The following is a 13,348-nucleotide window of genomic DNA, read 5'->3' as shown; positions in this document are numbered from 1 at the left end:
AGTTAATAAGAGTAGACAATGTTAACATGAATTATGGGCTATTCTTCAATCAAACATTCACAGATAATAAAGGCACGTTCCTCAATGGACGATGATGACAGTGAAAATTCTAATACGCTATCAGAGACGACATCGGTGTCTGCGTGTCAGAAAGGATTGTATGTCCAGCAGTAATCCAGCTAACACTAACAAAAATGTGCAAAAGACAAATTAACTGAACTAATGTAACCTACCTTCTATATCCGACAGTGAAGCTTGTACCACCCCATCCACAGGAACCAGTGCCCGGACAGCAAAAGTGCTTGAACAGGGATGTAGCAGTTAATTTATTTATTTATTATACGTCAAAGGCCCGTAGGCATAACATGATGGAGTCGTGGGTTGCATAGTAGCAACGTACAAAACATAAGATATAGGCAAAAATACTTATATTAATAACAACAAACAAACAAACAATGGACATTATACAGTATAACTTAAGAAACGTTGTGGACACTAAACGCTCAAATCACCCATTAAATCAACAATTCTCTTTTTGAATGAAACATGATTAGTAATGGTTGCAATATCATGGTCAATATCATTCCAGTGTCGTATTGAACGAGACAAGAAAGATTCCTGGTAAAAGTCGTGCTTGCAAAATGGCCTCATTATTTTATTAGGATGGTCAAGGCGCGAAGAACTGTAATATGCACACTATAGCATATCTGTGTGTAGTGCCTTGTTGTGGAATATCTTGTGAAAAAGTGTGATAGACGCGATCTTGCGACGCTCTGGCAGCAAAGCAAGCTCAGCCTTTTTCTTCATGAGGGAAACACTGCTGTGCGGAAAATAGTCACTGAAGATAAAACGAGCCGCTCGGTTTTGAACTGATTCAAGGGATTGGGATAAGCTGCTTTGAAAAGGGTCCCATATTGGAGACGCATATTCTAAAATCGGCCTGACAAACGTTGTGTACACTTGTTTTTTAACTGTTGAGTTGGATTGTCGAAGTCGTCTTCGGAGGTAGCTTAACGTCCTGTTTGCGCTTCCCACAACATGCGCTACGTGAGCTGTCCATGACATGTTGCTAGAAAGGTGAACTCCCAGGTATTTGTAAGTATCGACATGCTGTAGAACGGAAGAACCAATGCTGTAAGTAAACTCTTGGGGTTGACGCCGCGTGAATGACACGACTTTGCTCTTAGTGTTATTGATTGGAAGTTGGAAGATAGAGCACCAAGAAAGGACGATATCGAGATCGCTTTGTAGCTTACTGGCATCGAAGTGATCCGCTGTTGTCCGGTAGAGCACACAGTCGTCGGCAAATAACCGTATATTGGATGAGATACCCAATGGCAGATCATTAATATATACCAAGAAAAGAAGCGGTCCAATGACTGAGCCTTGAGGTATACCAGACGTTACTGAACAAAACGGTGAGGATGAGGAATTGGCAAACACGTACTGTTTTTGATTGCTGAGAAAATGTTTTATCCATGCTAGCACAAACGTATCTAAGTTAAGACGTGTGAGTTTAGTAAAGAGTTTAGTGTGAGGAACCTTATCAAAAGCCTTTGCTAAATCCAGAAAGACTGCGTCGACTTGCAAACCAATATCCAAGCTTAGCAAATATGATGCTAGCTGGCAAAATGAATTCGCAAATGAGGTTACATTGCAGAAAGAGCTACCAAAGACATGGGGCGACTTTGATTATAGAAGACGATCTCATGACTGAGGAGAATGTGATGCAAGAAATGGTTCATCTCTATACGAGAGCGTCACATCATGAGAACGCATCCATTATTTTTCTTTGTCAGTACTTATTTCACAACGACGTCAACTATAGAGCATTATCTCACAATAGCACATATATAATATTATTTAATAATTTAAGGTCACACACGCAAATGGAACTTTTAGGACGCCAGATCTTCCAAAGCTCAATTACCGTACTTTATCCGTGCATTTGAGCAGGCAACAGAGAAACCATTGCAGTCTTAATTTCGACTGCGAACAGGCACATTACTGGAAACGTTCGCCAGTTTGTTTTCTTGCCAAAATGAAAAGTCTGCGTCATCATTTAACTTTTCTAAAAGTCCTTGCAACGTGTACTCCTAAAGAGCGCGATGAGATTTTAAAGGAGGTGCCACCTCATAGCATAGAAGCTCTTTCTGAAGTCTGTAAGAATATATTTAATGGTAATATTAAGCTACCGCCCAGATTGTTCAAAGAGCTGGAAAAGTATAAACACACCATTCGATACATTGCATAGAAAACACTGCACAAATCACCAAAAAGACTAAGATCCTTCCTCTGTCATCAGAGGGGAGGATTAGTGCCACTAATTTCCTTATTGCTCACGGGATTAACCAGTGTGCCCGGTGGTGTCGCAGGCCGAGCTCTAGCAAAAACGGTAGGTGTCTAAAAAATGGCTACAAAGGTCGAGGTATTGACTCCTATCGAATCAATTCTTGAATCTAGCGAAAGCGATCATATTAAAGTAAAACTAATGTTAACTGCCATGTACTACACTATAAAAATCATCAGAAACCATCTAATGTGTGGAAGACGACTGATCAGACCAGGGCGATAGGCAGAACTGACTGTTTATTCCAGAGCGCGAGGGGAGACCGCGCTTGGTGTCGCGCGGATATGGCCGCTACAGGGCTCCCCCCCAGAAACGACAAGGTCGCTCCAGGATACCCGTTTGGGGGTTTGGGAGGTAGGTCTAGTTGACAGGTGGGGTTGAGCCTGAAGCGGTAAGGAAGGGAGGCTGAGTGTCGGATTCGGTGAAGGCGGGTTTGAGCCGATCGGTGGACACCGTTTCCCGACGACCACCGTGGTCGATGATAAAGTATTTGGGATGGTGTTCGATCACGTGGTGTGGACCAGAGTAGGGGGGCTGTAGAGACCGTAGGAGGGCGTCAGTCCGGAGGAAAACTTGAGATGCTGATCGGAGGTGGGGTGAAACGAAGGTCCGACGGGTACTAGGAACTCGAGGGGCAGTTGGTCGAACTCGGGAGAAGTGGTCGTGAAGGCGTCCGACATAGTCCGTTGCTGTCAACTGTAGGTTGTCAAGCGGCTGGGGGTCGAAGAACTGGCCTGGAAGGCGAAGGGAGGCGCCAGTGGACGAGGTCCGCTGGTGTACATTTCAGATCTTCTTTCCAAGCACAGCGAATGCCCAACAGTATCAGGGGAAGATATTCGCTCCATTTTGGGCTGTCGTCGTTGGACATTATGGCTGCTTTGAGGTGACGATGAAAACGTTCAACATTGCCGATAGCGCACGGGTGATAGGCTGTGGTGCGACATCGGGTGGTACCAAGAAGCCGAGTGAGGGCAGAAAAGAGTCGTGATTCAAACTGACTTCCCCTGTCGGTGATTAACTGAGATGGAACTTCGAAACGCGAGATCCAAGTTGAGATGAATGCTTGCGCGACGGTCTCGGCTGTAGAATCGTGCATCGGGGCCGCCTCCGGCCATCGGGTGAAACGGTCGATGCACGTGCTAGGTATCTGTAGTTATGAGACGGAGGCAGGGGACCGACGATGTCGATGTGGACATGGGCGAACCTTGCGTCAGGCAAGGAGAAGGTCGAGAGGGGAGACGCGGTGTGCCTGTGAACCTTTGCCCGTTGACATGCAAGGCAGGATCGCGTCCAGGTGCGAATGTCGGTGTTCATCGATGGCCAAACGTAATGGGTGGCTACCAAACGTTGCGTGGCTTTGACTCCAGGATGAGAAAGGCCATGAAGCGATGAGAAGAGGGACCGCCTGGACGGTTTTGGTACACAAGGTCGGGGCGAACCGGTTGCCGTGTCATAAAAGATAGGCTGCTGGATACCCGTAAAGGGGATAGGCAGTAGGCGGAGGGACGAATTGCCGGATCGGATGTGCCTAAGTTCTGAGTCCAGCTCTTGCTGCCTGGCAAGATCGCCGAGATTGATGGAGGTGTCATGGAGGGAAGAGATCCTACTGAGAGCGTCAGCGGGGACGTTGTCGGTTCCTTTAACGTGCTGGAATTCAGCGTTGAACTCAGCTAGGAAGGCGAGGTGTCTGATTTCGCGTGGGGAACAGCGAGAGCTTCCAGACTGATACGTGTAGACCAGCGGCTTATGGTCTGTGAAGATGACGAATGACTTGTCTTCGAGGTAGTAGTGGAAATGTTTAACCGCTGTGAAAGTGGCGAGAAGTTCGCGACCAAACGTGCTATATTTCTCTTCCGCAGCAGATAGTTTCTTCGAGAAAAAGGCCAGCGGCTTCCAGTGACCGCCAATACACTGCTGTAGCACCGCCCCCGTGGCTTGGTTGGATGCGTCCACCATGAGGGATGTAGGAGCTCCACTTACTGGGTGACTTAAGGAGGCTGCTGAAGCGAGGGCTTCCTTTGCTTGGCGGAAGGACTGCAGGGCTTGTGGAGGCCACGTGAGTCCAGCAGAGTTGGGTGTATGTGCCTTTAGGAGTTTTTCTAGCAGTCGCAGAATAGCAGCACAGTGGGGGACGAAACGACGATAGAAGTTAACCATGCCAAGGAACCGGCGGAGCTGGCGGATGGTTGTGGGCAAGGGAAAATCCTGGACTTGCTTGACCTCGCTTTCCAGGGGAGAAATTCCGTGCACGTTGACCTTATGGCCCAGAAACTCCAACTCAGGCACGCCGAACTCGCATTTATCGACGTTGATGAGCAATCCATGGTCAGATAGACGTCGAAATAAGATGCGGAGGTGCTCTGTATGTTGGTCGGGCGAAGCACTAGCAACCAGCAAATCGTCGAGGTAGGCAAATACAAAAGGAAGGCCGCGCGTGATGTTGTCGATAACCGTTAAAAGGACTGTGCCGCATTTCGTAGGCCGAAGGGCATCCGGAGGAATTCAAAAAGCCCGAAGGGTGTTACAATCGCAGTGTTCGCGATGTCTTCCTCGGCCATGGGTATTTGATGGTATGCCTTGGTTAAATCGATTTTTGAAAACGTTGTTGCTCCTGAAAGGCCGGCGGTGAAGTCGGAGATGTTCGGAAGAGGGTAACGGTCGGGAAGTGTTGCCAAGTTTAAGGCGCGATAGTCTCCGCATGGCCTCCGGTCGCCAGTTTTTTGGGGGACCTTGTGAAGAGGTGACGACCAAGTGCTGGAAGGTGGTCTGGCGATACCAACCGCGAGCATATGGTCGAATTCCTGTCGCGCAATGGCCAGCTTCTCGGTGCTCAGACGACGTGCTTTGGCGAAGACCGGCTGACCCCGCGTGACGATGCGGTGCACGACAGGGTGCTTGACGGGTTTCGTCCAGCCGCAGGGGGAAGTCAAGGAAGGAAACTCGCGCAGGAGCTCCGCAGAGGCAGTGTCCTGGGGACGGGGTTTAGTAAGACCTGCTGGTGGTATGCACGTTGAAACGCCATTCACAGAGAGGCCTGTAAGGTTGTCAAGCAACACACGCCTAGCAACAACGACCATAAGGTTATTGTGCGCTAGGAAATCGCTTCCTAAGATGCAGTGCGTAGTGTCTGCCACCAGAAAGACCCAATGGAAGACACGACGTAGCCCAAAATCCGGAGGCAAGGATCGGCGGTAGGACACTGCAATGCGGGAACCATTTACTGCGGTCAAATACATGATAGGGGTACGTCGTCGATCTTGGCTAGATGCGGGGAGAACACTAACTTCAGCGGCAGTATCGACAAGGAAATTCTGGCTTCCGGACAGATTTTGGAGATAGAAGAGGCGACCGTGCCTTGTTGACTGGGGTTTCCTGGTCGCGGTTAGGAGTCCCCGGTGAAGTTTCCCTGCCAGCGGCATGGTGATTCGCAACGTCGTGCCCTGCGGCCGAAACGACGGTGGTACCAGCAGACTGGACGATGGTTGGATGACGATGGCGGTGTTGGAGAGCGTACTATTCTGCGGGACTGTCCAGCACGGCCAGGAGAGTGGCTGTCGCGGCGGCTGGGCCTGTTGAAGGCGTCGGCGAGCCGCTCTATTTCATCACGTAAAGCGATGTGTTCCGAGTTTTCCAAGGACGCCGATGAGGAGGTGCAGGTACCGCAGGCTTTGGGTGAGGATTGCAGATGGGTGCTGTTCACTGCAGAGAGAGTGTGCGCAGAAGCTTGGCCGGATGCAATTTCCGTTACGTTGTCGGCGCGTGCTGCGAGGGATGGAAGGTCGCGGTCGTCCGAAGCGGATAAGACCAGCTGTACGGACGGAGGCAGTCGAGAAAGAAAAAGCTCGCGAAGGAGCTTGGGGTCGAAGGTGGAGCTTCCGATCAAATGCTGCATTTGCCGCAAAACTTGGGAGGGCTTGCGGTCGCCAAGAGGCTCGTTCAGCACTAATTCTTGTAAGCACTGGCGGTCAGAGGGAGAGGTTCGCTCGACGACGGCAATCTCCAAGGCGTCATACGAAGCGTCAGCGGGAGGACAGTTGACGATGTCTGCCACCTCGATGAGAATGTCTTCGGGAATGTCTTCGGGGAGGGCGGACAAGGCATGGTGAAATTTCGTTACTTGGGATGTGATGTGCGCCAAGGTGAACTGTGACTCTGCTTGCCGAAACCATATGTCCGGGCATGAACGGGTAAAAGGTGGCAGTCGTACGACGAAGGGGGATACCAGGGGCTGCGTACCGTTGCCATCCATGATCACGTCCGGGTCACCAGTGTGGAAGATGACTGATCAGACCAGGGCAATAGGCAGAACTGACTATTAATTCCAGAGCGCGATGGGAGACCGCTCTTGGTATCGCGCGGATATGGCCGCTACAAATGAAACAGAGCCAGCACCCACAGTACAGGAAGAAAAAAATGATGAGTCACTTCCAATGGGATGCTCATTTGATTACAATTCTCTTCCTACTAATGTCAACATTAAAAAAGTAAGACGTGTAGTCTCAGTGCTACCTAGGAGCTTGACTTGGAATGATAAGGGAGAAATCATTCATAACAACCAAACAATCGCTGGTTCTAATATAAAAGAATTGGTGTTGCATCTGTCCGGACACAAGAAAGGGAAGCCTGCTTGGTACCAAAAAGTGGCAAAGATCTTGCAGCCACACCAAATACGTCAGAAGAGGAAAGCAAGGAAACGTATACTCTGGGAAACGTATAAATCGCCCCAAAGAACAAAGTTGCTTTCATCATCATTATCGTCAGATGAATATATCACAGAAGAAGAATGAGTTATAGGGATCCAAACGCTGGTTTGAGAGGGATTGCGCGATACTGCAGAGGTCGAAACATCCCTAAGAGACAGGCAATCGAAGAAATACAGCGAGATGACGTCTACACACTTTACAAAGAAGGAAGACGTAGATTTAAGGGAAGAAAGACCATCTCACTGCACATCGACAATCTTCATCAAGCAGACCTGATTTCATTCCTGCAGTACAAGAAACAATGACTACACCCATTAAGATCAAGCGTGGTGAAGATGTGAAGAAAGGATTGATCAAGTTGTACCGCCATAAGCATTATCCCCATCACTTGCAGGTGGATAGAGGGAGAGAGTTCTACAACAAACACGTGAAAACATGGTGTAAACGTCACTCAATACACATCTATAGCTCTAGATCTATTTAAAAATGCTCTTTAATCGAACACGCGATTAGGACTATTAAAGCTAGACTTTATCGTTATTTGGCCAGTAAAGGTCATCACAAGTACATTGTGGTTCTCCCAAAGATCATCGCCGACTACAATTAATCATATCACTCGACTATCAAGATGGCCCCGAATGACGTCGATAAAAATAATGAGCTTGAACTATTCAATAGACTTCACAGTAAAAATGACAACAAACCAAAAAAGCTACCATTGAATGTTGGTGACCAGGTGCGTGTTCTCATGAATAGATCAATTTGTGACAAGTGGTACATTGGGCACTGGTCCTTAGTTGTCTACACGATCACACGATACAAGAACTCTGATCCATCAGTGTTTTACATAGCTGGTCCAGACGGGGTCGAAGACGATTAAACTTACTACGCCAATGAATTGCAGCGTGTAGTGAAATGGCAAGACGACCCGTACGCAATCAAACGCATAGTAAGTCGAAAGAAAATAAATGGTGTCACACATTATAAAGTGAAATGGCTAGGTTATGATGACTCAGTTAATTCCTGGGTTCCAGTCCAAGATGTCGCGAAGTTCTGATTTTTACATGTATCTCCTATCCAATGATTGCATGGATACGCACCCGAACAACAGTCTCAATGACTTTACAATTTCTCTGAGTGCACCACTACAACTGAATGAAGAATATGAAGTCAGCCTGCATGAACTTTCCATCTCTAATGTATTCTACGACGTTCCACGGACTAGCGATGCTACTCTACATATTACTTCCAGAAGCGTTATTGAGCTCTCATATAGGTGCAAAAAAGTTTCCCATTTTGAAACTCGTCCCATATTTACATAAAATGATCCCCAGATTCATTACAGCTTTCATAACACGCAATATTTGAAGCTGTTACAGAACGAAATCACACCAATTTCAATGAAGTTGTATGATGAGACAGGTCGTCCACTTCATTTTAGAGGACCAGGTCGTACAGCTCTAGTTCTACACTTCAAAAATGTATCTTAAAGAACTGCCAGAGATCCATTATGGATCAGGACTTGGTGATCTTTTACCATACTAAGTGCCACTGTTTCAAACTGGGAATGGCTTCTTTAGTTCTTTGTGTAAGCTAGCATTACCACTATTGCATCGTGCAAAGCCTTACATAGCCCCTACTGTCATGAGCGCAGCGAAAAATTTGGTGAAAAAGTTATCTGAAGGGCAAAACATCAAGCAAGCGCTGAGAGCAAGCTCAAATGAATTAGGGACACAGATTTTAAAGGACATTGCCGGCAATGGACATCGAAGGAAAAAGAGGAAGAGAAGAGACATTTTCGATAAATCTTCTGTAACCATGAAATAAAGAAGACACTTTTTTCCCACATTGATGTTGCTTCTTTATAAAGAAATGGTTTTTACATGGAAAAGAACAGCAACCAGGGTTGGGAATAGGGTTGCACTCCGAAAACGGGCGTGGATTGGCGCCCAAGAGAGGTTAGAAGTCGGGACAATGGGTCTCCCTTTCACTTGTAGAAAGTGTGGTGGACAACGCTTCGAATCGCGATCGGGCGTCGCATTCCGAAAAACAGGTGGCCCAGGTAGGGTTGGGTTGTGAGGACAACGTCAAAATGTAAAGGGGACTGAAAGAAAAAAGAGCTTTGCTTGGGTAAGATGCTAACAAATAAAACTATGAGGAAAGCATTGTGCCCTTTCATTTGCAAAGATGTCGCAGGTCAACGTTGCACACGCACAGTCCCAGCTGGCTTTGAAGGGGGAGTGTGAGTTATTCAACATACCTCCTACCCAAGTTTCAATAGAATCATACGAGACGCAAGTTTATCATCCTGTTTCTACAATCAGCAGAGGAGAATCGACGATCGAAGGGAACATAAGAAATCTCTCAGACTTGTATCTCGATTTATCATCACGGTATTTTAATATAGCTATGCTGATATTGAGGTGGGATGGGAGTGAACCAATTGCCCGAAGAGCAGATGGCATCACTGAGGACACTGCATTCCCAGTCAACAACTTGGGTGCCGCTTTATTTAAATATGTAACCATTCACTTGAATGAATCAACGTCTTGCAAGCAGTAACTGTTTGAACTCCTAGCGATGTATGATTGATACCCTACTTCATACGAATACTCATCTGCAGAAGACTTTAGATGATTGTGCAATGTATACACATGACACAGGAGAGCATGCAGCAAATGATCCACTCGCTCGGGATGCAAAGTTGCGCATTGCTAGGACAAGTGGTGGGAAACTATTTGAAATTGTCATGAAAGTTAACACCGACCTCACAAACCAAGGGCGGCTTTTGTTACCTGGTGTGGGCGTTCGAGTGACTGCTCTACATAATACGGATAGTTTTAGATTGCTAACTGGCACCAATGAAACTCATAAGCATCAACTGAAAATCCACAGCGCGGCACTTGTAGCATGCAAAGTCAAAGTTAGAAACTCAAGTTTTATTGCACACCAGAAAGCCCTTAGATCATCCCCAGCATGTTACATCATGCATGGACTAGAAAGCAAAGTCCGCTCGCTTTCGCCGGGACTTCATGATGCAATCTTCGAAAACTTATTCTCGGATAGAATTCCTGATCAACTTACTGTATGTCTATTTCGCACCGAGGCTTATCAGGGTGATTACAAGTCGAGCCCCTTTTGTTTCGAGCAGTTTAACGTTAGTTTTGTAACACTATCAGTTGATGGATACAGGAAACAACTATCCTATGACTGGGAAAATGATCTGGCTAGAGCAAGCTACTATGAATTCTTGTATCAACTGAATGAAAAACATGTTGAGTTAAGTTATGAAAAATATAAAACGAATTCCTTTATCATGCATTGGAACTTCAGTGCTGACGAAAGTTTTGGTTCCTACTTTAATCCATTACGCAAGGGCAATTGCAGGATTGAAATTAAGTTTGCTAAGCCATTACCTTGCGCAGTGTCGGTTATACTTATTAGTGAAGCACCCAAGATTTTATCAGTCGATGGTGATCTTGTTGTTCGAGTGGACTAAGTATGAATGTGCTTGATCTGGAATTATTGTTTTCTCTGAACCATGAAACTTTGAATATATGTATCGCAGGACCTTCGCAATTGATATGGTGCCAAGTTTAACCAGAGAAGGGTTTATAGTTATCATATCGACTCACTGCAGCAATAGACGCGGACAAGGAGTTAGAATATGGAAGAGACAAGCCACCTCCAGACTCTCAACTAAGAGAAATTTAATGAAAGAGGAAGTATTTGAAGAACAAACATTGTGCATCATCAAGGGCATATCAGTACAGCACACGTCATAAGGTCACAGGTTTACCACGTGGTAGCCTAGAGGATTTGCAATCACACTCCTGACCTTGAGGGTTCACTTAGATTCAATAAATTATGTTCCCTGTTAAGATATTCCTTTTCTTGGTAAGTAAGTGATACGGAAGGGGAGCTGACACATTTTTCACCAGCTGACACAAACATGTGGATGGGAAAGGCCTCCATTATCTCCCGTACAGTTTGATCTCTATGTGTAGAAAGCACTGAAGTCTGATGAAACATAGGTGTGCATGAACATTGCCTACAATGGAGTGCAAGGTTACTAGATGGGGCACGACCTAAGGAAGACGCGTGTTCCATTAAACTGATATTAAGGCATCGACCAGATTGGCCAACGTAGATCTTGCCGCAATCCAGCGGGATCGAATACACCGTCCCTAGGTTGCATGTAACAAAAGGATTGCGGTGACGCACCTCACAGACAGGTGGTGGTTTTTGTTGGTTAATTCTAGAACACAGAGTTTGCAATTTTTGCGGAGCTGAAAACATAACATTAGTATCATATCTAGTTGCAATTTTCATCACATTATGAGAGAAACTGTGTATGTAGGGGATGCATACTGGCCTCCCAGGTGGTCGGGTGCGCTGGCTGATGGAGTGGTCATACTTGAATTCCTTGACTAGAGATTCTGCTATCGTCAGAAGGAAGGTCTCTGGGTAGCATGCTAGCCGGCGCCTTTCCAGTTGCGCCTCAAAGCTAGAGGCTACGGTAAAGGAACATGATTTAGTGAGCGAAGCACGTATCGCCGATTTTGCTACCGCCCTTTTAACCAGTTTTGAGTGAGCGTAGCTATATGGAACGAGCCCCTTTTTTGCTCTAGGATGGTTTATCAAACATGTATGATTCTGATCATTGGTGGTATATAAATCAAAGAATTGTACAGAATCCTGTTTAGGGAGTTCAACGGTAAGAGATACAGAGAGTGTACCAACTACCCCGCTTTGTCCCTCTTATAGTTATCAATACACACCCACACGACGGTCCCGGAGAACACTGGCTATTGTACATGAGAGACAGGAATGACAAGTACATCTATGTGGACAGCTTTGGTCTACCACCGATTGAAGAAGAGCTACTAGATCTGCCTGTTGTTTAGTATTGTGAGAAATGCATTCAAAGCATTTACAGCTCAAACTGTGGACCTTTTGTTTGTTTCTTTGCTTCCCGCCTTTGTAAGAATTACCAACTCAAGAGCATTGTGTCCTTATTTGACAATAACCTTATATACAATGACCTCAAGATAATAAAAATGATTGAAGAGGAATACCTCATTTAAAGAAAAATGTCTCATTTTATTTCTTCAATGTACAGACCTTTTTAAGATAGTCGTCCAGACTCGACACCTTGCGACAACCATCTTTCTTGCGACGCACGGTGTATTCCGAGTGTTGGATGTAAAAGTTTCGAATTCTTGGTCGCTTGAGTCCGGCATTAAGTATGGCTGGAGAGATATTGTCACCCTGACGATACCGTCGCAACAAGTCACACTTGATGGCGACGAAGCGTTGGAGCCTCCCACTAATCTTCCTCGTTTCGTCCGCATCGGAAACGGGAGAACTAGCATAATGAGACGAAAATCAGCCTCTGGCCCATTGCAGTTCAGATAGGAGTTTAATTTCATCAAATCCTTGTACATCAGCCATTGTACCGTCAAAGCAAATCGTTCACTGGGCTTCATATGGTTGATCCGAGTTTGGATGGCAACCGAGATAAGGTCGGATGTTATTGTCTAGCCAATGACATGGATTTCGATGACCACAATCCACCACAATGACAGCGTCGCAGATGCTCATCATATCGTATAAAGAAAGTTCTGGGTGGTGGCTTCAATGTCTTCACAAGAGGAAGATCCCCCATCAGAAGACAATCAAAATCTGAACAAAGAATCACATTTTTAGAGAGGGGGAAAAACGGGAAAACTTTCTATACATACAATCGTCCTCGGAGACCGCGTAGCACTTCTGCGCTTCCATCGTCGACTGTGAGCGGGATGTTGAAAAGGAATCCGATGGACAGGATGTGCATACTTTCCTTATTGGTTGCGTTTTCCTTAGTTTGCAATTGGTTGTTTACTACAAAGACTTGTACATCTACAACAATCCGCATGTACAACTGCTACATGCGGATTTCTCCAGCCCACCCCTTGTTGCTAAAAGTCATTTATAGAAAGTAGGAGAGGATATGATATGATAATGAGAATGCGTTAGCTTTAAAAAACGAAGATTTGGTTCCTAGAGCATCACTTCGAAGCAACATAGCCAACGATGGTGGTAAGTTTTGATGGTTTTTACCTTAAAGTTAGGTTTCTTACGAAAGTTGTCTTTCTCAGTTTTCTCGAGTTTTGAAGACGATGATGATAGTGGTGAGTTTTTGTGGTTTTACTCCTCAAGTTAGTTTTCTTAAGAATGTTATCTTTGTCAGTATTCACAACAAGCCCAGTATTTTACTTCGAAGATGGTAAGGAAATGGCGAATATGAAAAGCG

General features: G+C 45.8%; 2 protein-coding genes across 2 annotated transcripts; both read right to left on the bottom strand.

The window, feature by feature from the left end:
• Positions 1-2,710: 2,710 nt before the first annotated feature.
• LOC135392258 (uncharacterized) lies at positions 2,711-3,218 on the bottom strand. The gene is made up of 2 exons (XM_064622976.1): positions 3,131-3,218; positions 2,711-3,084 (listed from the first exon to the last, which is right to left on the bottom strand). The coding sequence occupies exons 1-2, from the start codon at positions 3,216-3,218 to the stop codon at positions 2,711-2,713; spliced, it is 462 nt and encodes a 153-aa protein (XP_064479046.1).
• Positions 3,219-5,732: 2,514 nt separating this feature from the next.
• On the bottom strand, positions 5,733-6,599 carry LOC135392257 (uncharacterized). Its single transcript, XM_064622975.1, has one exon. The coding sequence runs from the start codon at positions 6,597-6,599 to the stop codon at positions 5,733-5,735; it is 867 nt and encodes a 288-aa protein (XP_064479045.1).
• Between the last annotated feature and the right edge of the window lie 6,749 nt (positions 6,600-13,348).

Source organism: Ornithodoros turicata, chromosome 4 (assembly GCF_037126465.1).
Source record: "Ornithodoros turicata isolate Travis chromosome 4, ASM3712646v1, whole genome shotgun sequence".
Taxonomy (NCBI): domain Eukaryota; kingdom Metazoa; phylum Arthropoda; class Arachnida; order Ixodida; family Argasidae; genus Ornithodoros; species Ornithodoros turicata.
This window is presented reverse-complemented; position numbering and strand designations above follow the sequence as displayed.